At 44.7% G+C, this 26,720-nt stretch overlaps 1 protein-coding gene across 1 annotated transcript in view; it reads right to left on the bottom strand.

The window, feature by feature from the left end:
* The window catches only part of LOC310684708 (phospholipase A2 inhibitor gamma subunit B-like), a 47,574-nt gene extending 21,312 nt beyond the window's left edge, over window positions 1-26,262 (bottom strand). The window contains exons 1-4 of the mRNA XM_083456186.1: window positions 26,191-26,262; window positions 14,312-14,434; window positions 11,100-11,252; window positions 5,859-6,005 (exon numbers count right to left, since the gene is read on the bottom strand). Coding sequence (XP_083312312.1) covers window positions 5,859-6,005; window positions 11,100-11,252; window positions 14,312-14,434; window positions 26,191-26,242 — 475 coding nt within the window. The 5' untranslated portion in view covers window positions 26,243-26,262. The remainder of the gene's footprint in view (window positions 1-5,858; window positions 6,006-11,099; window positions 11,253-14,311; window positions 14,435-26,190) is intronic.
* Between the last annotated feature and the right edge of the window lie 458 nt (window positions 26,263-26,720).

The raw sequence follows: 26,720 nt of genomic DNA, 5'->3' as shown, positions 1-26,720 counted from the left end.
AGGGGACGACAGAGGACGAGATGGTTGGACAGTGTTCTCAAAGCTATGAACATGAATTTGAACAAACTGTGGGAGGCAGTGGATGACAGGAGTGCCTGGGGTGCTCTGGTCCAGGGGGTCACGAAGAGTCGGACACGACTAAACAACAACAGAGTTATGAGCGGGGGGGGGGGGGGGATTGCAGGTCTGGGTCCAGAGGAGATTGCAGATTTAAGGGACTGACTATCTTTTACTGGGACTGGATATACACAAGTACAGCTCCATGTTCTTTGCTTTTGTTTCACTTGTGATGCTGATGAAAGTCAAAGATAGTGTGAATGATGTGGATTTGGCATTTGGACAATGAGAGAGGGAGAGTGGCAGCATCACAGATGTCCTGGGAGAGTTTTCTTGGTGCAATGTTAGTATTATGTATATATTTGTGTAATATATAATGTTGCTATATAATTTACTGTCAGCTTCGATTCTTCACATTGTTTCTTCTAAGAAGAATGGGACTCCCAGATGTTGGTAATCACAATGGAGAGGGTGGGGAGAGTGGCACTGGGCTCATGTCCTCTTCCTTCACCATCTTCTTCTTCATATTATAAGAGTTAATTATTATAAGATGATGTACTGATGTTATTTAACTCTAAAGAGCTTAGATCGAATATATAAGAATGTACCAAAAAATGTTGGAAATGTAAGAATTGCAAGGGGTAATTCTGTCACATGGGGTAGACCTGGTGGGGTATAAATAATATATTTATTATTAAATTATTATTATTATTATATGCAGAGATGGCAAAGGTAAAGGAGGAGAGACTGCTAAAATGGAGGCCCTTCCCCACATATTGCATTGGATCTGAGGGGCAAGCAGAGGGCAAAGTCTCCCTGGGCGGCATTGAGGGGGATTGCAATGAGTCTAGATTTCCCTTCTCCCCCAAAAATCTTTTATGTTTTTGCCTAATGTTGCCACTTTCAAAAAAATATTTATTGGTGCATTCTTTTCTTTTTGTAAATGTACCAAACATGAAATAAAATAAAACTGGGATTATGGGGTATTCTCAGGTCAGTGGAGGATGTACGTGCTGTGTCCTGTTCGTGATGTGGCTGTGGAACTTGCCATTCTTCTGACAGAAAATGCTGTGTGGGACAAAAATGGGGTGTGTGTCAGTTGTGGGGAGTGAGAAATGTCCATGTTTTCATCTGAGGAATGTTGGAGGGTGTTCAGTGGCTCTTGAACATCAATATGAAGGTGTTGGGAACAGTCATTTGGAGTTCTGGAGTGAAACTCTGGATTAGTGCCTGGATGCCATGGAGGCCTTATGAATGAGTGATTTCTGTGTCTTGAAGATAGGTCAATTGCTTGGCAGCCTGGACACAGGGGTTCATGCACTGGTAACTTCAAGACTTGATTATGGCAGCATGCAGTGGGGCTGTCTTTGTATCAGGTCCAGAAGCTGCAGCTATTGCAGAACACAACAGCCAGAGTGCTCATAGCAGCAGGCTACTGGCTACGTGTCACTCTATTGCTGAGACAGTGACACTGGTTGCCAATTTTCTTCCAGGTCACATTCAAGGTGCTTATGTTTATTTCCACTGATTCCTGAGCAATGTGAGCCCAAAGTGCCTTGAGGAGGGCACAAACCCTTATGCTACACCCCAAGCACTGAGATCCTTTGGCTGGGGCAATTCTTGTAGCTCCTTACACACCTGAGGTTTAGTCAGCTTTCAATTCACAGGAAGCCTTTAGTGCAACAGGACAGAGAAAAGCTTTTATTTCTTTCTCACAGTACTAGAATTTGTGGGAAGCCCATGGCAGTGAATGTTGGAAGATCTGAGAAAGATGGAAGAAAGTGCTGCTTGAAATAGCAGATAGTTAAACTCTGGAATTTGCTCTCAGGAAGTAAAGATGGGCAGCAACGTGGATGTGTTTGATTGAGGATTAGAAGAAAATAATGGAGGATAAGGCTAACAATGCCTACGAACCAGTTTGGCCATGTTCTTCCTCAAGTGTTGGAGACAGTATTCCTCTGAATGTCAGGATTCACAAGCGTGGGGGGGGATGTCTGGTGTGGAAGAAAGTATCGTGGTACCTCTGCTTACGAATGGGATTTGTACCGGAGGCCTAGCCATATCCTGAAATCTTCGTAACCGGAGGTGCCTGTTCTGCACATGTGTGTGGTGCTGTGGAGCACTTCTGCGCATGCACAAGGTGCGCAGAGCGCTTCTGCATGTGCATGAACGGCAACCCTACTTCCAGGTTTGCTGCTTTTCCACCCGAAAGTTACATTACCCAAAGGTAACACAACCCGCGGGTGGGACGTGGGTGGCGCTGTGGGTAAAAGCCTCAGCGCCTAGGGCTTGCCGCTCGAAAGGTCGGCAGTTCGAATCCCCGTGGCGGGGTGCGCTCCCGTTGTTCGGTCCCAGCGCCTGCCAACCTAGTAGTTCGAAAGCACTCCCGGGTGCAAGTAGATAAATAGGGACTGCTTACCAGCGGGAAAGTAAGCGGCGTTCCGTGTGCTGCGCTGGCTCGCCATATGCAGCTTGTCACGCTGGCCATGTGACCCGGAAGTGTCTCCGGACAGCGCTGGCCCCCCGCCTCTTGAGTGAGATGGGCGCCCAACCCTAGAGTCTGTCAAGACTGGCCGGTACGGGCAGGGGTACCTTTACCTTTACCTTTAAAACAACCCCAGTGGCCGCTGTACTGTTTGAAATAGCACATAGTTAAACTCTGGAATTTGCTCTCAGGAAGTAAAGATGGGCAGCAACGTGGATGTGTTTGATTGAGGATTAGAAGAAAATAATGGAGGATAAGGCTAACAATGGCTACTAACCAATTTGGCCATGTTCTTCCTCAAGTGTTGGAGACAGTATTCCTGTGAATGTCAGTTTGTGGGAATGACAAGCGGGGGGACGGGATGGGATGGGATGGGGACAACTGGTGTTGCTGTCCAGTCCTGCTTTGAGGCTTTGCACCAGCATCTTGCTGGCCATTGCAACAACAGGGTTCTGGAACAGCTGGACTGGTTCAGCAGGCTGATGGAAGCTGTGCCAGTTGAAGCTTGTGGGAAAGCTAACATTAGCCAAAAACGTGATTGCCTCAAAGTGGTGCTCACCCAGTGTACCTGCTGAAGACGAGGGGATTCGCAATGTACCTGCTGAAGAAACATGGTTTCACAATTTCTTTCTAAAATCACCAAGCTGTTCATTTGGCTGAGTAAGGGAAGAAAAAGGAGAGAGAAAATTGGGAAACTATGGAGGCCTTGAGTAATCTATACCAGGAGTGGGGAACCGCTGACCTGGGGGCCGAATGCAGCCACTGCATTCCCCTCCACAGGGCCTAGGGGACTGGGGTGCAGGTAGTACAGTGGTACCTTGGGTTAAGAACTTAATTCGTTCTGGAGGTCTGTTCTTAACCTGAAACTGTTCTTAACTTGAAGCACCACTTTAACTAATGGGGCCTCCAGTCAGCCTTCAATTCACAGGAAGCCTTTAGTGCAACAGGACAGAGAAAAGCTTTTATTCCTTTCTCACAGTACTAGAATTTGTGGGAAGCCAATGGCAGTGAATGTTGGAAGATCTGAGAAAGATGGAAGAAAGTGCTGCTCGAAATAGCACATAGTTAAACTCTGGAATTTGCTCCCAGGAAGTAAAGATGGGCAGCAACGTGGATGTGTTTGATTGAGGATTAGAAGAAAATAATGGAGGATAAAGCTAACAATGCCTACTAACCAGTTTGGCCATGTTCTTCCTCAAGTGTTGGAGACAGTATTTCTCTGAATGTCAGGAATCACAAGTGGGGGGATGGGATGGGACCAACTGGTGTTGCTGTCCAGTCCTGCTTTGAGGGTTTGCACAGGCATCTTGCTGGCCATTTTTACAACAGGGTTCTGTAGCAGCTGGACTGGTTGAGCAGGCTGATGCAAGCAGTGCCAGTTGAAGCTTGTGCGAAATCTAACATTTGCCCAAATCTTGATTGCCTCAAAGTGGTGCTCACCCAGTGTACCTGCTGAGGATGAGTGGATTCACAAAGTACTTGTTGAAGAAGCATGGTTTCACAATGTCTTTCTAAAATCACCAAGCTGCTCATTTGGCTGAGTAAGGGAAGCCAAAGGAGAGATAAAAATGGGAAACTATGGAGCCCTTTAGTAATCGCTACCAGGGGTGGGGAACCTCTGGCCTGGGGGTCAAATGCAGCCACTGCATGCTTCTTCACAGGACCCAGGAGATGGGGTGTAGGTGGTACATCGTTCCTCTGCTTGGGGTCACAAGGGGGACCTCCAAAAATGTTTGCATATATTGTGTGAAGACTAGCATTTCCATTTTGTGTAAGACTACATAAAATGCTACGACGCCTCTTCCTCCATCTGCTTCCTCTTCTGCTAACATTCCCCTGCCTACTTGTCCCAATGGATCCAGAGAGGTTCTGTGCTCATTCTAAATGTTTCTTCTCTTTATTTTTTGAAGGTTGTGTACACAGTCCAGTTTATGTCTTTCTCACAATAAGTGGGTGTCCCACCTGCCCCATAGGCGGCAGAGAAATGGCACTGGCATCAGCACTGTTTTCCAGCAAGCTCTCCCCAAAATCTCATAAGATCTAGCCAGATCCTGCTGCTGCTATGCCACTTTGTGCTGTTGCCACACAACCTAGGGAAGGGATGCTTTGGTGGGGGTTACGTAGCATGGCTGCTGTGCTGGATGCACTACCCCTGACAACAAGGGACCCCAAAGTGGACACAATAAAAATTTGACATGGAAGGCTGGCCAGGGATTTCAAACCTGAAATCTAGCTCCCATCCCCAAGCACTATTATTTCTCCCAACAAATGTTGCATTTGGATAAATGATACAACACACATCATTTGCCATATATATTTATTTTGGACATGATTCAATGACCTCATTTGCACATGAAAGTCAAATACAGCCTGTCTTTGAGGAGGAGCTTCTAGACTTCTGGAAAGAAAGCCTGGGAGTCCTCAGGCTGAGACCTCCCCTGCTTCAACCACTAGGCCACCAATTTCCATAAATGGTGGGCTTTTCTGGGTGGCGGAGGTTTGCCTTCCCTCAGCTACAGCTCATTGGCATCGTCATTCATTGCTTCAGTGCACTCTGCTTGAGTGACCTCAACTCCTAATGATTCAAGACCAGTCTCCATCATCCCTTCACCGTAGTCACACATACTAGCTGTTGCACAGCCTCGGACAGCACCCATCACGGTGCTTCCCCCTGTTGGGAAAAAAAACCATACATATGCCTTTGAAATCCAAAATCCTCTCCCTCAAAAAGAAGGGTGGGGAACTTTTTTCAGTCCAAGAGCCTTTTTCCAGTCTGGGTGACCTTCTGGGAGGTCCACATGCCAATGGAAACAGAAGTAAAATTCACCTTTACATGGCAGGCCATTTTATTTAACAAAATCTATAAATCGCTTGATCGCTGTAAAAACTGCTGGGAGTTTACAAGAAATACTTACATTAGCAATAAAAGCAGTTAACACCATTAAAACATTTAAAACTCAATGGAATGAACAGCAAAAGGGAAAAGAGCATGTCCCTATCTGAACAGGCTTTTAAGGTGTTGCTGGGGAAAAAATGGAATAAACTGGCGCAGGGTTCCAGGCAAGAACCCCAGAAATCACTAGCCCTTCCCTGTATTCTCCTCCTCCTCCCACCTCTTTGCACACACATCCCTCCTCCTTGGGCTCTTGCCTATCCCAGACACTCTGTGAGGGCAACGTGGGCCTCCTGATAACTTTCAGCACCCTTAATAAACAAAGTATCCTAGCGTCTTTTAGGGGAAGCCATGACTGCTCAAAGTGGCATGATGCTTCCTTAAAGATGGGGCTCTAGCTGCACTCCATTATACAAGACTCACCAAACTTCATGCGACCCCCAGCATAGAAGCATTGATCCTCCTCATTTCTGCAGCTGACGGTCTTATTGCCCTCACACTCATCTGCCAAGGTGGAGAAGCAACTCGGGCACTTCAGCCCATTAGGCTCCCTTGTCTCATGCTCAGGCACTGGAAAACAATCACCACACCACACCAACATTGCAGTTAGTCAATGTATTTCTTTTGCAGATGCAAACCACAACTTGCTGTATGTGAAGGGTGGGAATTGTACTCCTCCTTCAAAGAGTGATGCCTACTACCTTCCAGAACTTCTGCAAGTGGAGTGCTTCAGCCATGCTCCATTCATCCAGGGCTACATTAAGGCATGGTGCAAGAGATTTCTGACTGGGGCCACATTCACAGCATACAGTTCAAGCACAGGGATACAACTTTAAGCAATTGGGCTTAGCACTGAGCAGCATTGGGTGACATTCTGAGAGACAAAATGGCAGCCACAGATGCACACAAACGATGATAAAATTCTACAAAATGGCCCTCTTCCTTAGAGCGGGAAATAGAAAGAAAGCTCTTAGTAGTTTTATACTTTAAAAACACTTCTGGGAAAACTTGTACTTAGTTTTGGTAAAATAATGATTTCACCAAAGAAAAAATGGTAGCTGATAAGAACTATTGTGTGGGGTTTGTTTGCTAATCCATAGCTCTGTGAAGGGAATGGGGGTTTCCCAATTAACTCTCAGCACCCTTAAGAAACTACCACTCCCAGAATTCTTGGTCCTAGTGTTGTTATAGTGTTTACAATAAAAGCTTACACCAGGGTGTTGGGAATGCTAAGGCGACCACAAAATGGTGCCTCCTCCCACCAAGGAAGGAGGGGTGAGTGAAGGTCTACATTAGGAACAAGGGAATGTGAACATCTACATCAGGAACAAGGGTGGGAGGAGACCAGAGTTCAAATCTGTACTTGAGCCACAACACTTGCTGGGTGACCTGGGGCCAGACACTGCCCCTTAGCCTGACTTATTTTACATGGGTGTTTGAGGCTAAAATGGTGAGCAGGAGAGCCAGACACAACACCTTAAGCTCTTTGAAGGAATGTGTAGGGTTGTAAATATCAGAAGCTGCTGCAGGAGAGGGACTGTGAGTAACATCATGTGAGGAATGTTTCTAGGACTAAGGTAGAACTGTGAAGCTTCCTTGTAATTTTTGCTCATGAATGCTGCATGCTGTTCAAGTAATCTTGTTATTGATACATGGTTTTTGGTTTGGTTCTATGTGCAGTTTTTCTTTTACTATGCTATGTTATTAAATAATACAAATATCCTCTTAGAAAGCCCTGTTCTGTTGGTGAAGGCAGGAGCCCATGTTGCAGATGTTTGTAGAAGGCCTGGCCAATCCAGAGGTATAATAATACTGCCTTATCACTCACTGGATCACCAGTTTTTTGTGGTGAGTGGGTTTGCACGTTCCTATGACCCGTGTGAGCGAAGCCATCAGGAATCCTGTACTCCTAACAGGGTCACCCAAGGCGGTGAGGTCAAAGGGAAGGAGCTAGACAAAGAATGATCCAAAAAGTCCTCAACGGCAGAACAGGCGGATGATAACAAGCGGTATGTTACAACGGCTGTGAAGGTGGATAAGGGCCGGTTCATTGTGACTACTCATGCCATCGGAAAAGAGCCCTACTGCGAAGATTGTGCCTTGGTCAGCATGCACTGATCTACACACATAAAACAAATTCACGTACTGGTGTCTTCCAAAAACCCATCCCAAACGCCAAAAGTCACCTGGCAATCGGCAAATGGTAATGGGGGCAGGATCATGAAATCTGGAAGCCCCTAGTCATGAACCAGCACATGGGTGGTTCATATAGATTCAGTCGTTTCATATTAAGGAACGAGGCAGTTGAGCAGCTCGGCAGCTGTATCCATGACTGAGCAGCCCTTTTTAGGATCCACTCTGCTCACCCTGGAAAGGGGGAGGGGCTAGAACAGGTGCCCTAAACATAGTCTGCCTCCCTTTCCCCCTGACTGGATGACCGCGCCCAGTGGGGTCACCACCTAGCGGTTGTAAAACACAATTGAATTTTGGAACATGGAATATACAGACTTTGTCAGATAACACAGATAGTGAGTGTTCTGAATGCAGAACTGCCATCATTGCAATCCTCCTGGGTGATTTTAATGCAGGAGTTGGGCGAGATTTCAATTGGTGGCCTGGGACTATTGGGAAAGAAGGAATTGGCAACAGCAACAGAACTGAATCTTACTTTTGACGATATGTACAGCGCACAACCTTGTTACTACCAACACACTCTTTTGACAGAAAAATAAATTTAAAACTCCCTGGAGGCATCCTCGGTCAAACCACTGGCACCTCTTAGACCAGGGGTCAACACCCTTTTTTAGCCATGGGCTGGTCCACCATCCCTCAGACCATTTGGTGGGCCAGACTAAATTTTGAAAAAAAATATGACCGAATTCCTATGCCCCACAAATAACCCAGAGATGCATTTTAAATAAAGGCATACATTCTGCTCATGTCAAAACACCAGGCAGGCCCCACAAATAACCCAGAGATGCATTTAAAATAAAAGGACACATTCTACTCATGTAAAAACACGCTGATTTCTGGACCGTCCATGGGCTGGATTGAGAAGGTGATTGGGCCACATCCAGCCCATGGTCCTTAGGTTGCCTGCCGCTGTCTTAGACTATGTTATTGTCTGTGCTAAAGATCACCGTGATCTGCTCCTTACCAGAGCTATGACGAGTGCCGACGACTGCTGGACAGATCACTGACTAATACGCTCCACAATGGCTATCAATATTATACCTTAACGCAGGCTTCGAGGAAGGAAAACAAGGCACAAAATGAACACCCAAGGCCTTCAAGATCCCATTAAGTGGGATTGCTTCCAAATGACTCTTAAGGGCCATCTGCTTTCAGAATTCCCTGGAAATATCAAGGAACACTGGACCAAGCTAAAAACATCCATTATTGCAGCCTGTGAACCAAGGCACAAAGACCATCTATGGGCCAATAAATCATGGCATATGCCCCCTACGCTCAGCAGATAGTATCACACGTCTAAAAGATAAAGTAGCTATTGCACTGTGCTGGAAAGAACATTACCAACATCTCCTTAACCACAACTCCCCCGTAGCTGCTGAGGTCCTCTCACAAATTCTTACACAACAACTTCACAAGCTCATCAAAAAAATCTGGGAGAGAGAAGATATCCCAGCAGACTTTAAGGATGCCAAAATTATCATTATTTTTTTTAAAAAAGGTGACAGAACTGATTGCGGAAACTATCGAGGCATCTCTCTATTAGCTGCAGGTGGCAAAATTATTGCAAGGATCTTAGCAAACCATCTCTTAACAATATCCGAGGTGACCCTTCCTGATTCCCAAAATGGTTTTTGGCCTTCTAGGGGGACAGTGGACATGATTTTCACCGCTCAACAGCTTCAAGAAAAATGCAGAGATCAAAACCAACCTCCATATATGTTGTTTTTTGACCTAAGGCTTTCGACACTGTAAATCGTAATGGACTGTCCTTCTGAGAATTGGCTGCCCAGATAAATTTGTAAACATCATCCGACTCCTCCATGATAATATGACAGCAACAATTGCAGATAACAATGGCTTTCAAAGTGAACCATTCACAGTGGGATCAGGGATTAAACAGGGTTGTGTTATTGCCCCAACTCTAGTCATTATTTTCATTGCCATGATCCTACACTTTGTCAAAGGGAAATTCCCCACCGGAGTAGAAATCATATATTTAACAGATGGAAAGTTGAGCGAGCTGAAAGCAAAGAGTAAGGTTACAGTAACTTTCATCATAGAGCTTCAGTATGCTAATGACAACGTAGTGTGTGCACGCTCACAGGATGACCTCCAAACCATCCTAAATATCTTCCCAGAAGCTTACGAAAAGTTTGGCCTGTTGCTCAACATCCAAAAAAAACAAAGTACTGCACCAACAAGTACAAAATAACCCCTATTAGCTGCAGGTGACAAATTTCTTGCAAGGATCTTAGCAAACCATCTCTTAACAATATCCGAGGTGACCCTTCCTGTGGGAGACGAAAGATGAAGAGGTAAAATCAGTTATGATTAAATGGGCACAAGATGTAGGTCACAACATTATGATGGAGGATTGGGTTAAATTATGGAAAACTGACTTACAATTTACAGATTGTTCCCTATTGAAGGAGAATTACATGAAGATGATGTACAGATGGTACACAACACCAGTGCAGTTAGGGAAAATGTACAAAACTTGTTCGAACATATGTTGGAAGTGTAAGGAAAAGGAGGGAACATTTTATCATATGTGGTGGGATTGTAAAGTAATTAAAAAATTTTGGGAAATGATATACAATGAACTGAAGAAAATGTTCCATTTAACATTTGTTAAAAAACCCAAGGCATTTTTGTTGGGGATTGTAGGGAAAGACCTGCCAAAAAAGTTGAAAAACATCTTCATGTATGCGACAACGGCCGCGAGAGTTCTGGTAGCACAAGGATGGAAGACTGAAGAAATCCCAACTAAAGAATCATGGCAAGAAAAATTGATGGATTCTGCAGAACTGGCAAAATTGACTCATAAGCTACGGGACAAGGATAACTGTGACTTTAAGGATGAATGGGAACCTTTCACAAAGTATTTGAAGACGAAACAAAGCAAACTGGACTCCTTGGCAGGTTTTGAATAAACATCCACAATCTTTTTTTTACTGATAATAATTAGCTAAACAGTTGGAGGATCTATACAACTCTGTAACATGCAGAAAATAGCATTACTGGAGAAACCCAAGACTGGAACTGAGGGAAGTCGGGGGGTGGGGTAGGGGATGGGTTTTGTGGGGGGAGGGGGAAAAGGAAAAATGGGGGGGGGGAATAAGGTTATGTTTTTGGAAAACTTTGTTATAACTTTGAATTAATTTTTTTTTAAAAAAAGATATTTTGGGTTTTGTTGTATTATTTCCCACCACCCCCATACTATGGCTCCAACGCTTCCCTGCTCGTTCCCTCTGTCAATGGTTCCTCCCTGTCCCACCAGTCTAAGTCAGGTTTGAAATCTTCTTTCCTAGTGTCACCCTCAGGCACCTCCTGGAGTGACTGGCTGCCAATACTCCTCCTTGTCTAGCCAGTCCCTGACATCAGGATACTGCCCAAAACTTGTTTGTCTTTCTTCGACCTCTCTCATTACTTGAGTTTTGTGAGACCATATTTCCTGATGATGATACTTACTTTCAGGAGGTCCGCTGTTGCACATATCTGTTTTGCAGCAGGAGATCTTGCTCTGGATGTACATTGATGACATTATGGAGGCACTGGAATAGTCTGCATCACACAACTCTGTATCGATGCAGGACTTGAGAACCATTGCTGACCCCAAAAGTGCTATAAAAGAAAGAATTGGAAAAGGAAATAACTAGTCCTGGAGATAGGGTTGGCCCACCCATGAGGCAAGGATTGACAATCACCTTATGTGGCAGGATCCAGAGGGGCAGGGGATCTGACCACCAAGAAAAGCATCGCCTGATGCTGCTGCCTTTGAAGCTGTGGTGTGATCCTTGGAGGCAAGATCTGCCACCTCCTCGTCAGTTCCTCTCCCCCATTTGAGCCACCCCATGTCCCTGTTTTTTGTGACAGGGACCTTGGAGCTCCTTCCTTTTTCTTTTTTAATATAATGTTTATTGAAATTTCTTTTTCCCTTTATAACAGCCAAATAAAATTTCTTCATCACATATATGTTTGCTCAAATTGAGCTTTGACTTCCTCCCGCCCCCTCCCTGACTTCCATATGCAATCACTTTTATCTTCGCATCTCTAAATCACCCTATTTACCTTATCTCCATACTTAAAAGACTTACTTCTAATATTTATAAACAGGTATCAAATCATAACCTCTCCTTTTCAAACAGTTTGTCTTGCTCGTTTCGGATTCCCCCCGTCAGTCTTGCCAGCTCGGCATATTCAATCATCTTTGTCTGGCATTCTTCCAACGTTGGAAGTTCCTGCTGCTTCCATTTTTGGGCTAAAAGTATCCTTTCTGCCGTAGTAGCATACACAAATATATTTATGCCTTTTTGGGGGGGAATTTCTTCACCTATTATCCGTAATAAAAAAGCCTCTGGTTTTTTACTAAAAGTATTTTATATATCATATCCCAGTAGACTTTAATCTTAGGACATGTCCACCACATTTGAAATAAATTCCCTTCCTTCTTCTTACATTTCCAACATACCTTGTCTTGAGTTCTATGCATTTTAGCAAATACCACCTTGGAGCTCCTTTCTGAGGCTCCCTCCGCCTCTCTGGTGCCCCTGCGGGCACACTGCCTCTTTCCTTGTGGGGTGGTCATTTGCAAAGCGCAGGCTGCAAAGGCACCCTACCTATCCCTTGCAGGGCTGCCTGCACTGCTTGGCTGCCTTTGACTGGCAGAGTGGGCTATGTCTTTCCTCCTGTGCTGAAAAAGGAAGCCAGGTGGCAGCCAAGGCTGTCTCTGGCCGGAGTCTGCACTCCACCAAGGCTCTTGCAGCTGGGGAGGGGGAGCCCCCGAGCCCCCGCCCCACTACTGGCTCATTTGGGGTTTCCGCAGAACTGCTTGGCTGAGGCAAGGGCAGCAATGTGCTCTTAACCCAAGCAGTTTAAGGAGGGAGGGAGGAATAACCTTTCTACGCCTTGTCATGCAGCTTGTTTCTCCCACTGCCAGTATGAGAGACTCAGTGTGCTGGGTGCTGGAGGCAGAAGTACTCAGGATAGGGGGGTTTCCCCCACCGATTTACTGCTGAGTGAAGCTGTCATCACGGTCTGCCCCTCATACCGGTTCTGGGGCGATATATCAATAAATCGCCCAGGCCTAATCTTCAATCACCCTTTCTTCCAGGTCTGCGGGGTGGGGAACATTTCATGGTTTGACTCAGGTATCCAATTGTGTTGAGCAGGCCCTGCTTGGAGCGGAAAGAGAGCTCTCCAGTTTTATCTATTTGTTGAATGTGAGTCAGGAATGGAGAACCTTTGGCTGTCCCTTTGGCATGGTCGGCCAATTGGTGTTAAAGAAAGATAGAACCTTTTTTATGTATGCTACAACAGCAGCAAGAATACTTATCGCAAAGTACTGGAAGACACAAGAACTACCCACCCGGGAAGAATGGCAGATGAAACTGATTGACTACATGGAAATGGCGGAATGACCGGCAGAATCCGAGAGCAGGGAGAAGAGTCGATGGAAGAAGATTGGAAAAAATTTAAAATATATTTACAGAAATACTGCAAAATTGATGAATGTTAGCAGTATATTGGAATGAAGCTATATGGTTTTAGCAGAAGCGTTATTAAGAATTATACGAATATTAAGTGTTAATGTGTTAAAGTGGAAAATTTAAAATTAAATTGTGTTAGGATAAATTATAGAATAAAAATTGAAGAGGAGGGAAAGGATTTGTTGAACCAGATAATTTGAACTAGAATACAAAAAAGGGAGGTGCGAGGAAGTTGAGGAAATAAGCTAATGAAAGATTTAGATACAAAATTTGGATGTGTGTTTTTGTTTTTGTTTATGTTGTATTGTTGTATTGTTTTTTCTCTTTTTTATTGTTGATGTATTGTTTGTTGAATTTATGTATTGTTTTTCTTCATTGTTTTTCTTTTTATAATTATAAAATATCTAATAAATTTTATTTAAAATGGCTGTCCAGAGGTTTCTACCACCCTTCTCCTTATTGAATGGGATCAGTTCAGGAGGTTTCATGGGAAGTTCATTTCTCCACATTTTCATATCAGTTTCACTCCCACCGCCCCATCAACATTTTGTGTGAATGTTATTTTCACTCTTAGGCCCTATATGCAAGGTCATACTGATTTCCCCCGTGGGGGCAGGATGTGTGTGTGTGGGATATTTGTTGACCATATTGGCTGTGAATCCTGGTGGACTAGCTCTCTGCCTTGCAGGTCATTTTTCACTTGGCCTGGGAGATGGGAAACTGACAGACCAACTCCGGCTACAAAAGCTGAGGCTGCTGAACGGACACTTGGGTTGGGGCATTGTTTGTTTTGTTTTGTTTGGTTACTGATATCCATCTTTTCTATCTTTATTTTTAGCTCTTCTTAGGAATTAGGTGACTGTTGATCGATTTTGTTGTAGTTTCTTATATGTACACTTTACCCTAGTATGTGCATTTGTCTACTGATTACATGGCTGGACAAGTGAATTGCAAAAATGGGAGAAGGGCAGATTCTGAAGGATGGCTTTGTTTTCCTCTGCTAATAGAGTAAACACACCTTTAAATATGAACTGACTTGAATTTCTTCCCTGCTCCTACAGGCAATGCAGAACCTAGAACACTACTTTATGAAAAGTCATGTTCCGTGGCTTGTGGCGAAGATATGGCCTTAGAAAGTGAGTCAGGTGGTTTACGTTTTGGTGATCAAAGAGGCTGAAAGTTCTTCTCACTTACACACTTTGCCAACTGCAAGGGCAGACATGCAGGACTGATCACTGGACTCGTCACACTCCTCAATGGTGGCATTTTTGCAATCTTTTCCTTCGTTCCAACAAGACTCACATGTCAGAGATGCCACTGCAGACAGGGGAAAATAGGTTTAGAAAACTTTAGTAACTGTGTAGGAGGAATAGGTCTGCGTCAAGGTACATGAACACAACACTTTCTGCTACAAACTCCATCTTACGAGAGCCAGTAAAGGCCACCGACTTGGATAGTTTCAAAAGCGAACTATAGAAATACATGGTTACCGCCCTCAATTGATATATTTTTTCTGCAACATTGGAGGCACTATTTGAATACTAGTTTCTGGAAACTAGTATATATTCCTTCTGTAGTTCTTAAACTCTGTGAATGGGGGTGGGCCTTGCATAGACCAGAGAATGATTGTCGAAGATGGCTCCTGCAGTCTGAGGGAGAGGACCAATAGAGAAGGTGTGAGGAAACCTTTAAGCCTCCCGAAGTTGTTGTACTACAACTCCCATCAGCACCAGCAAAAATGACAGACTCTGGTAAGCACATCCGGTACCCCTGGGACCTGACTCCACTCAGAGATTGGGGTCCTGTGTAACACCAGCAAACTAAAAGATTGCATGGGGTGGGCGCAGGATAATTCTGCTCCAAAATAAAAGGTTAACAACTTTGGTTGGCCCTTTGGTCAGCCCCCACAGCTTTTCTCTTCATCAAATCTGGCCCTCTTTGAAAAAAGTTTGGACACCACTGCTTTAAATTTAAGCTAGGATTCTGGTTTATTGAAGAGTGAACTAGTGCCTCTTTTGCTCCCCCAATGTACTTGGGGATGCCACACCTCTGTATGCATTTGGTAAAATAAATATTATTGAGAACAAAATTTCAGGAGGAAAGGGCAGAATTTGAGTGGACGATGAGGGAAGCAAACAGGAAAAATGTTCAAGAATCATACTCTTTGTTGTAGATCAAACCTAGGATTCTGGTTTATCCAAGAGTGGGCGACTGCCCCCATTGCTCCCCCAATGGACTTGGGGATACTGCACCTCTCAGTATGTATTTGGTTAAATAAAAAGAAATATAAACATTGGGAAGAAACTATCTATGATTGAGGATCCCTTGTACCTTGACCATATGCTTTATTCCTCTCCCTTTCAAAGGAACCACAAGTCCTTGTTCCTTTCTTCTCCTGCTTTAATGGCTGACCCCCCACTTAGTTCCTTCCTGGAAACACGATGAACAGCCCAGCAGCTGTGGTTCTGCTCACCTGGATTCAGAAGGGTCAAGAGGAGGCACGAGATCAGGAGTGTCTTCATCATTCTTGAGAGCTGAAGAGCCAAGAAGGAGTTCGAGAACAGCACTGGGCCAAGGAAGGAACTGATGCACGACAAGGCTTAATTTGAGGGATTTATAGAAGATTGCAAGAATCACTGAGACAGCACCCAGGAACAATGGGTTCAGGACAGTGTCACAAATTTTTAGAATTCTAATCATGCTATACCATAATGTAAAGCACAGTGTTGAAAACCAATTGAATCTCTTCCCCCTTCCAATAACTCCAAGGACACGTCCCTCCTTATCTGTGCCAGTGTCAATTTCACCATCCTGGATGTGGGGAAACGAGTCCCATCAGGTTACAGCACTGAAACTGGATTAGGTTTCAGGAAGCCAAGGCATTTTCTTTGACAGCATGAACTTTTTTGAAAGGGGGACAAATGTCTGTCCACAGTTTCTCTTGTGGTACAGTAATAGAATGCACAGTGACCCAGATCCCGTCACTCCCATTAAATTCAGTTGTATTTGGGGTCAATCAATCTCTTCCCCCTTCCAAGAGCTCCAAGGACATGTCCCCGCTTTAACCTGTGGCACCCTCAATTTCACCACCCAGGAAGTGAAGCCCCATCAGGTGACACCAGAATTCAAAGCTCAGCAGTGAAATTGGATTAGATTTCCAGAAGTCCAGGCAATTTTGCCAGATTTCTCTTAGAATCGCGAATTTATTTATTTTTGGTAAGGGGAGACGAGTGTCTGTCCAGTTTCCTTTGTTGTACAGTAATAAAATGCACAGTTACTCATGATCTAGATTTCCTCTGTCCCATTAAATGCACTTGTTTGGGGTACAGAATTGGTCCACTTGCTCTTTATAAATAAGTTGGTTAGAGTTAAGAGAGTCCCATGGACTGCAAAAAGATCAAACCTATCCATTCTGAAGAAATCAGCCCTGAGTGCTCACTGGAAGGACAGATCATGAAGCTGAGGCTCCAATACTTTGGCCACCTCATGAGAAGAGAAGACTCCCTAGAAAAGACTCTGATGCTGGTAAAGATTGAGGGCACAAGGAGAAGGGTACGACAGAAGACGAGATTGTTGGACAGTGTTCTCGAAGCTACCAGCATGAGTTTGACCAAACTGTGGGAGGCAGTGGATGACAGGAGTGCCTGGGGTGCTCCGGTCCAGGGGGTCACGAAGAGTCAGACACGACTAAACAACAACAGAGTTAAGAGCGGGGGGTGGGGGGTGGGATTGCAGGTCTGTGTCCAGAGGAGATTGCTGATTTAAGGGACAATCTTTTACTGGGGTTGGATATACACAAGCACAGCTCCATGTCCTTTGCTTTTGTTTCACTTCTGATGATGATGAAAGTCAAAGACAGTGTGAATGATGTGGATTTGGCATTTGGACAATGAGAGAGGGAGAGTGGCAGCATCACAGATGTCCTGGGAGAGTTTTCTTGGTGCAATGTTAGTATTATGTATATATTTGTGCAATATATAATGTTGCTATATAATTTACTGTCAGCTTAGATTCTCCACATTGTTTCTTCTAAGAGGAATGGGACTCCCAGATGTTGATAATCACAATGGAGAGGGTGGGGAGAGTGACATTGGGCTCATGTCCTCTTCCTTCACCATCTTCTTCTTCATTTTATAAGAGTTAATTATTATAAGGTGATGTATCGATGTTATTTAACTCTAAAGAGCTTAGATCGAACATATAAGAATGTACCAAAGAAATGTTGGAAATTTAAGAATTGCAAGGGGTCATTCTGTCACATGTGGTAGACCTGTAGGAAGGCTAAGGTCTCTTGGGGCATGATATATAATGGGGGGAGGGGGATCAAACTGACTTTTCCACGAGTCAAGAACCCTTCTGGCAGGGGATATTGGTCAGCAAAATTCCAAACTCTGTTTACGTATCCATCTCTATTTTTGGGTTTTGGAGTGAAACTCTGGATTGGTGCTTGGATGCCATGGTGCATGACAGCCAACAGACTGAGCTTGAACCATGAAAAATTGGAAGCCTTATGAATGAGTGATTTCTGTGTCTTGAAGATAGGTCAATTGCTTGGCAGCCTGGACACAGGGGTTCATGCACTCGTAACTTCAAGACTTGATTATGGCAGCATGCCTTGGGGCTGTCTTTGTATCAGGTCCAGAAGCTGCAGCTATTGCAGAACACAACTGCCAGAGTGCTCATAGCAGCAGGCTACTGGCTACGTGTCATTCTATTGCTGAGACAGTGACACTGGTTGCCAATTTGCTGCCAGGTCACATTCAAGGTGCTTATGTTTATTTCCACTGATTCCTGAGCAATGCACAAACCCTTATGCTAGACCTCAAACAGTGAGATCCTTTGATTGGGGGCAATTCCCTACACATCAGAGGTTTAGTCAGCTTTCAATTCACAGGAAGCCTTTAGTGCAACAGGACAGAGAAAAGCTGTTATTCCTTTCTCACAATACTAGAATTTGTAGGGAGCCAATGACAGTGAATGTTGGAAGATTCGAGAAAGATGGAAGAAAGTATAGTGGTACCTCTGCTTACGAACCGGATTTGTACCGGAGGCCTGGCCGTATCCTGAAATCTTCGTAACCAGAGGCGCCTGTTCTGCACATGTGTGCGGCGCTGTGGAGCACTTCTGCGCATGCACAAGGTGCGCAGAGCGCTTCTGCATGTGCATGAACGGCAACCCTACTTCCAGGTTTGCTGCGTCCACAACCTGAAAGTTACATTGCCCAAAGGTAACACAACCTGAGTGGCCGCTGTACTGTTTGAAATAGCACATAGTTAAACTCTGGAATTTGCTCTCAGGAAGTAAAGATGGGCAGCAACGTGGATGTGTTTGATTGAGGATTAGAAGAAAATAATGGAGGATAAGGCTAACAATGCCTACTAACCAATTTGGCCATGTTCTTCCTCAAGTGTTGGAGACAGTATTCCTGTGAATGTCAGTTTGTGGAAATGACAAGTGGGGGGATGGGATGGGATGGGGACAACTGGTGTTGCTGTCCAGTCCTGCTTTGAGGCTTTGCACCGGCATCTTGCTGGCCATTGCAACAATAGGGTTCTGGAACAGCTGGACTGGTTCAGCAGGCTGATGGAACCTGTGCCAATTGAAGCTTGTGGGAAAGCTAACATTAGCCAAAAACCTGATTGCCTCAAAGTGGTGCTCACCCAATGTACCTGCTGAAGACGAGGGGATTCGCAATGTACCTGCTGAAGAAACATGGTTTCACAATTTCTTTCTAAAATCACCAAGCTGTTCATTTGGCTGAATAAGGGAAGAAAAAGGAGAGAGAAAATTGGGAAACTATGGAGGCCTTGAGTAATCTATACCAGGAGTGGGGAATCGCTGACCTGGGGGCCAAATGCAGCCACTGCATTCCCCTCCACAGGGCCTAGGGGACTGGGGTGCAGGTAGTACAGTGGTACCTCGGGTTAAGAACTTAATTCGTTCTGGAGGTCTGTTCTTAACCTGAAACTGTTCTTAACCTGAAGCACCACTTTAACTAATGGGGCCTCCAGCTGCTGCTGCGCCGCCGCTGCACGATTTCTGTTCTCATCCTGAAGCAAAGTTCTTAAACAAAGGTACTATTTCTGGGTTAGGTTAAAATTGGACATGGAAGTCTGACCTTGGATTTCATCCCTGCAAAACATATCTCCCATCCCCAAGCACTATTATTTTCCCCAACAATTGTTGCATTTGGTAAAATAATACAAAACACATTATTTGCCATATATATTTATTTTGAACATGAAAGTCAAATACAGCCTGTCCTTGAGGTGGGCTTTTCTGGGTGGTGGTGGTTTGCCTTCCCTCTGCTACAGCTCATTGGCATTGTTGTCCATTGCTTTGGTGCACTCTGCTTCAGTGATCATAATTCCTACGTTATAAAAACCAGCCTCCCTTAACCCCTTAACGTAGTCACACGTATTACTTGTTGCACAGCCTCGGATAGCCGCCATCATGTGGGTTTCCCCTGTTGGAAAACAACAACATGTTTTTTTTAATCCAAAACCTCTCCCTCAGACAGAAGGGTGGGCAACCTTTTTCTGAAAAAGAGCCATTTTCCATTCTGGGTGAAAATGGAAAAGCACTCCAACCTTTGCTTTTTATGCACTGGACAACTGGAAGTAGAGGAGGGATCCTGAGATTTCCAAAGCTATATGACTCTCTCTAGGAGCACCAAAGGCTCTTCAAACTCCTTGGGTGAGTGGGAAGAAAAAAGGAAACCTCCTGCAGCTCTTCTGCAGCCTCCTCCATCTCCTGGTCCCCACCTCCTAACTCCTCCAAGAGCAGCCTCATGGGTGGCACAGAACCCTGGAAATCATTAGCCCCTTCCCCTGTATCCTCCTCCTCCTCCGCCCACCTCCCTGCCCACACATCCCTCCTCCTTGGGCTCCTGCCCATCCCTGACACTCGGTGAGGGCATCGTGGGTCTCCTAATAACTTTCAGCACCCTTCATAAGTATCCCAGCATTTGGGGCGAAGCCATGAATGTTCAAAGTGGCATGATACTGCTTTAAATGCATAGTGCAGATGGGCCTTAGCCATTACACAAGACTCACTGGATTTGCAGTCATCCACATAGTCGATGTAAGCAGCAGAGTAGAAGCACTGATCCTCCTCATTTATGCAGTCGACGGTATTCTCAGCCACACAATCAAGTGACGAGAGGGAGATGCAACTTGGGCACTTCAGTCCATTGGGCTCCCTCTTCTCACGCACAGGCACTGTAAAACAATCATCACCCCAACGTTGCTGTTAGTCAGGGTCCACTCAATGCATTTCGTCTGCAGATGCAAACCACATCTGGCTGTATGTGAGGGGTAGGAGTTGTGCTGCCCCGTCAAAGAGGGATGTGTACCAGTTCCCAGCACTTCTCCAAGAAAAATGCTTCAGCCATGCTTCATACATTCAGGGCTACATTAAGGCATGGGGCAAGAGATTTCTGACTCGGGCCACATTCACAGCATACATTTCAAGCACAGGGATACTGTTTTAAGCAATTGGGCTTAGCACTGAGCACCATTGGGGGGCATTCTGAGCGACAAAATGGTAGCTACAGATACACACAATCTGGTGACAAAATTTTACAAAATGGCCCTCTTTCTTAGAGAGGGGAAGAAAAATAAAAATCTCAACCGTTTTCTGATTTTTTTAAAAAAACCTATTCTGGAAAAAGATGGGCTTAATTCTAGATAAAATTATAATTTCACCTAACAAAGAATGCTAACTAATAAGAGCTACTATGTGGGGATTGATTGCTAAATGGTAGCTCTGTGAGGGGGGATAGGGGTTTTCCTATCAACTCTCAGCACCCTTAATAAACTAACGCTCTCAGAATTCCTTGTCCTAATGTTGTTGTAGTGTTTACAATAAAAGCATACACCAGGGTGTTGGGAATGCTAAGGCAACCACAAAATGGTGCCTCCTCCCACCAAGGAAGGAGGGGTGAGTGAAGATCTACATCAGGAACAAGGGAATGTGAACATCTACATCAGGAACAAGGGTGGGAGGAGACCAGAGGTCAAATCTGTACTTGAGCCACGACACTTGCTGGGTGACCTGGGGCCAGACACTGCCCCTTAGCCTGACTTATTTCACACGGGTGTTTGAGGCTAAAATGGAGAGCATGAGGGCTCTTTGGAGGAAGGAATAGGGTTGTAAATATCAAAAGCTGCTGCAGGAGAGGGACTGTGACATGCCAGGGGTGTTTCTAGGAATGAGGTAAAACTGTGAAGCTCCCTTATAATTTTTGCTAATGGATGATGCATGTTGTTCAAGTAATCTTGTTATTTAAACATGGTTTTTGGTTTTGTTCTCTCAGCAATTTCTTTCCTTTTACAATGCTATGTTATTAAATAATGTAGATATCCTCTTAGAATGCACTCTATTTTTGGCAAAGGCAGGATCCCACATTCCTGATATTTATAGAACAGCCTGGCTAATCCAGAGGTATTATACTGCCTTACCAATTTTCACTGCCTGGTGTGCTCTTATTCCTATCTTGCTGTGCACCTAGAATCATAGAATCATAGAGTTGGAAGAGACCACAAGGGACATCGAATCCAACCCCCTGCCAAGCAGGAAACCCATCAGAGCACTCCTGACATATGGTTGTCAAGCCTTTGCTTAAAGACCTCCAAAGAAGGAGACTCCACCACACTCCTTGGCAGCAAATTCCACTGTCGAACAGCTCTTACTGTCAGGAAGTTCTTCCTAATGTTTAGGTGGAATCTTCTTTCTTGTAGTTTGGATCCATTGCTCCGTGTCCGCTTCTCTGGAGCTGCAGAAAACAACCTTTCTCCCTCCTCTATGCGACATCCTTTTATATATTTGAACATGGCTATCATATCACCCCTTAACCTCCTCTTCTCCAGGCTAAACATGCCCAGCTCCCTTAGCCGTTCCTCATAAGGCATCGTTTCCAGGCCTTTGACCATTTTGGATGCCCTCCTCTGGACACGTTCCAGTTTGTCAGTGTCCTCCTTGAACTGTGAGGAGGCCTCGCTATTCAATTAATGGTAGCTCACTAAACCAGGCTCCAGCCCAGCATAGCTTCAAGCTTTGGGGTTCTTGGTTCAAATCCCAACCCCAGCTTCTGTCTCTAGTTTGAAAAGGATGGTTATACAGGCATGTGTCTGTACCTGGTGCACATCATCCTTCTCTGCAGTAGATCCTTGTCTGTGGAATGTCTCCTTTAGGCACCAGGCAAAAACGTTCCTTTTTAACCTTCGCTTCATCTGCTTGACATCCTGTATACCTTTAAAATGTGGCTCTTTTCTGGCGTGTGTTATTGGTTATTTTAAAATTCTGATTATATATATATTGTGATCTTTTCTGTGAACCACCCTGAGACCTTTGGGTATTGGGTATAATTCATCATCATCATCAACAACAACAACTTCCCTCCACTGAATAGCAGAGTCAGTTTATACTTCCAAAATGGACAATATATTATCTGAAGAAATGTGCACGAACACAAAAGCTCATACCAATAACAAACTTAGTTGGTCTCTAAGGTGCTACTGGAAGGAATTTTTTTATTTTGTTTCAACTCCGGCAGACCAACACAGCTACCTACCTGTAACTAAGAAACTTCTGTTTGACATAGTATTTGAGCTTTCCTAATATTCAATGCTTACTTTCCCTTTACACGGCACATCTACAAGCAAAAAAAAAATACCCCACTAAATAGATCCACATTTCATTTTTCTTGATTCATCTGACTCTTCTTTGGTTGACTCGCTTTTCCCTCAAAAAGACAAAACCATTTTATTTGCAGTTGTGAACTGTTCTGCCAGATTCAGGGCTATTTGTAAAATAGAGAAACAAATGCCTGGCAAACGCCTGCCAAAAACTTGTTTGTCTTTCTTTGACCTCTCATTACTTGAGGTTTGGGAGACAATCTTTCCTGATGTTGATACTTACTTTTGGGAGGTTCAGATCTGTCGCACAAATCTGACTCGTAGCATAAGATGTTGCTGTGGGCGTACAAAGATGATGATATGGAGACACTGGAATAGCCTCCATTGCAAATGTCTGCATTCATGCAGGACTTGACCACAAATGGTGTCTTCAGACCAACTATAAAAGAAAGAGTTGGAAGGAAATAATTAGACCTGGAGACAAGGCCAGCGCTCCCACGAGGAAAGGTGAGATGATTGCCTGCTGAGCAGCGGTGGAGCTAACTCCTTGGGAGTCTGGGCGATCTGCCTAGTGGGCGGCAGGGTGGCAATCTGCCCAGGGGGGCTGCGGGGCAATCTGCCCAGGCGCAGAGCCTGCAGGCACCCAAGCCACCGTATCACTTCCAGGAGAGATGTGTGGCTCAGGCACGCTGCAGGCCAGGCCCCGCAATAAGTGCTGCCCCCCGCAGTGTGCCATTTTGTCACCCCCCTCAGGCTGCTATTGCCTTTGCAGCTGTGGTGTGCAAGAGCTTCCTTCTTGGCAGCCCCCTCTGCAGTGGCCTCTTGGCAATTAGGAGGTGCTGCTGGCCTCCTCCCAGCTTTGTTGCCCACTTAACGCCAGTGTAGATTCCCACCCCCACCCCCTTGTTCCTGATGTAAATCTTCAGTCACCCTTCTTCCCTGCCTGACAGATGGGCAGCATTTCAGGGTTTGCCTCAGGTGTCAAAATGTCTTGGGCTGGCCCTGCCTGCAGCGGAAATACAGACCTCCAGTTTTATCTATTTGCTGAATGTGAGGCAGGGATGGAGAATTTTTGACCCTCCAGAAGTTTCTACCTTCCCTCCCATCATTGAATAGGATCAGTTCAGGAAGCTTAATGGGAAGCAATTCATCAATGCAATAAGCTTTATGGCAGTACAGGAAAGTGGTCTGATGAGAGACTGTGGTGGAGCTTACAAAGGGAGCATGTTAGATTGGGGAAAATGTCAGTTTCAGTTTCCTGAGTTCTTGTTTTAAGTTCATGTCTCCACATTTTCACATCAGTTTCCTACATTTTTAAAGTCTTCATGAAAATTCACCAATATTTTAATGTGACCCACCCCCTTTAGGTCCTATCTTCAGGGTGATACTGCTTTAAGCAGCCATGGCTCCTTGCATGGGGAGAACAGGAGGTTTGTTGACCATATTGGTTGTGAGTCCTGGCATACCTGCTCGCTGCCTTGCGGGCCTCTTTTTCACTTGGCCTGGGAGGTGGGACCCTGACTGACTGACTCCAACTACAAAAGCTGAGGCTGCTGAACAAACTCTTGAGTTTGTTTTCAGTATTGCTTGTTTTTTGATGTTGCTGTAACTGATACTAATCGGTATTCTATATTTTTAGCTCTTATGATTTATTTGGAAATTGTTCAGTTTTGTTGTATACTTTTTGATGTGTTTTATTGTTTATGACTACTTCTCTTATGTAGAGCCATAGCCAGGTGATCTTGCGCCCCTGGCAGGACGGTCCAGATTGTGCCCCCTAGCCACAGATAGGGTCCCCACATATCATATAAAGACCCTCTATTTAAAACTTTTTCTTATGAGGCAATAATCAATATTTTTATTTATGGACATATTTATGGACCTATTTTTTAGCCCATTTTGTGCCCCCCTCCCAGCGCCCCTGGCTGGGGCCTTCCTCATCACCCCCTAGCTACTGCCCTGCTCTTATGCTTGTAATCATGGAAATCCTTTCCTGTTGTAAGCCGCCTTGATGTTAAGGGTGTGTAACACTATTTCTATGGAAGAGTGACAGTTCCCAGTGAAAAATGATTGACTCTTAAGCCACTCTGAGAATATAGCTCTGTAAGGGGAATAGGGGGTCTAAGGACTCTTAACAGGCTATAGTTCCCAGGATTCTTTGAGGGAAGCCATGACTGTTCCCAGTAGTATGGCACTGCTTTAAATTTGGAGCGCAGGTAGGGTCTTATATGCACACCTTGCCTTAGTATGTGCATTTTTTGGACTTGTTACACGGCTGGACAACTAGAATTGCAAAAATGGGAGAAGTGCAAATGTTGAAGGAGGGCTTTGATTTGCTTTGCGTATTGTTTTGGAAAGTGCCCATTAGGTAAACTCACCTTTAAATATGAACTGACTTAAATTTCCCTCTGGTTCCTACATCCAGTGAGGGATCTAAAACACTGCTTTGTGAAAAAGCCATATCCCATGGTTTGTAGCTAAGATATGGCTTTAGAACATGACCCTGGGGGGTTTATGTTTTGGTGGTAAAAAAGTTTAAAGTTCTTCTCACTTACATATACTGCTTTCTCCAAGTGCTGACATGCAGGACTCGTTATGGAATGAGTCACACGGCATATCTGTGGGGTTTTCGCAATCATCTCCACGATTCCAACAAGTGTCACATAACATAGATGCCACTGCAGACAGGGGGAGGAATAGGTCTGTATAAAGGTACATTAACATGACAGTTCCTCCTATGATGTCCACCTCATAACAGGCAGGGAGTGCCACCAACATGAATGGCTTCAACAAGGGCTTAATGGGGGACGATGAGTATGTTGCTGGCTACTGTCCTCATATTCTTTCTTCAACAGTGGAGGCACTATGCTTCTAAATACCAGTTTCTGGAAACTACAGAAAGGGAGCTGTTGCACTCTGCTCCAGCTTGTTGGCTTTCCACAGGCACCATGGCAAGAACAAAATGCTGGACTAGATGGGCCATTTTTCATTTACACAATGCTTCCTTATATGTATTTCCCCTGTAGTTCTTAAACTCTGTGGATGGGGACGGGCCTTGGACACACCAGAGAATGGTTGTCCCAGGTGGCTCCTGCAGGCTGAGGGAGAGGATCTGTAGGGCAGGGGTGGGGAAATATTTGACCCTCCTGAAGTTGCTGCAGTACAGCTCCCATCAGCTACAGCAAGAATGACAGACTCTGGTACCACACCTCTCTGTACGCATTTCGTTAAATAAAAATAAATATAAATATTGGGAACAAGCAATCTATGAATGAGGATCCTTTGTTGTTTGGCCTTGTGCTTTATTCCTCTCCCTTTCAAAGGAACCACAAGTCCTGGTTCCTTCCTTCTCCTGCTTTAATGGCTGACCCCCCCCCCCACTTAGTTCCTTCCTGGAAACATGATGAAGAGCACAGCGGCTGTGGTTCTGCTCACCTGGATTCAGAAGGGTCAAGAGGAGGCAGGAGATCAGGAGTGTCTTCATCATTCTTGAGAGCTGAAGAGCCAAGAAGGAGTTCGAGAACAAGCAAGGAACTAAGGCTTAGTTGGAGGAATTTGTAGAGGATTGCAAGAAGCACTTTGCCAGCACCAGGAACAATGGATTCAGGACAAACTGCTAGAATTCTAATTGTGCTATAGCATAATATAAAGCACGTGTAGAAAACAAATTAAATCTCTTCCCCCTTCCAATAACTCCAAGGACACGTCTCTCTGCCAGCCTCAATTTCACCTCCCTGGATATGGGAAAACAAGTCCCATCAGGTTACACTAGAATTCAAAGCTCAACAGTGAAATTGGATTAGATCTCCAGAAGTCCAGGCAATTTTGCCAGATTTCTCTGATAGTCAGAATCACGAATTTATTTATTTTTGGTAAGGGGAGACGAGTGTCTGTCCAGTTTCCTTTGTTGTACAGTAATAAAATGCACAGTGACTCAAAGTCTAGATTCCCTCCGTCCCATTAAA

This window comes from Podarcis tiliguerta (genome assembly GCF_965153285.1).
Source record: "Podarcis tiliguerta genome assembly, chromosome: 8".
Classification (NCBI taxonomy): domain Eukaryota; kingdom Metazoa; phylum Chordata; class Lepidosauria; order Squamata; family Lacertidae; genus Podarcis; species Podarcis tiliguerta.
This window is presented reverse-complemented; position numbering and strand designations above follow the sequence as displayed.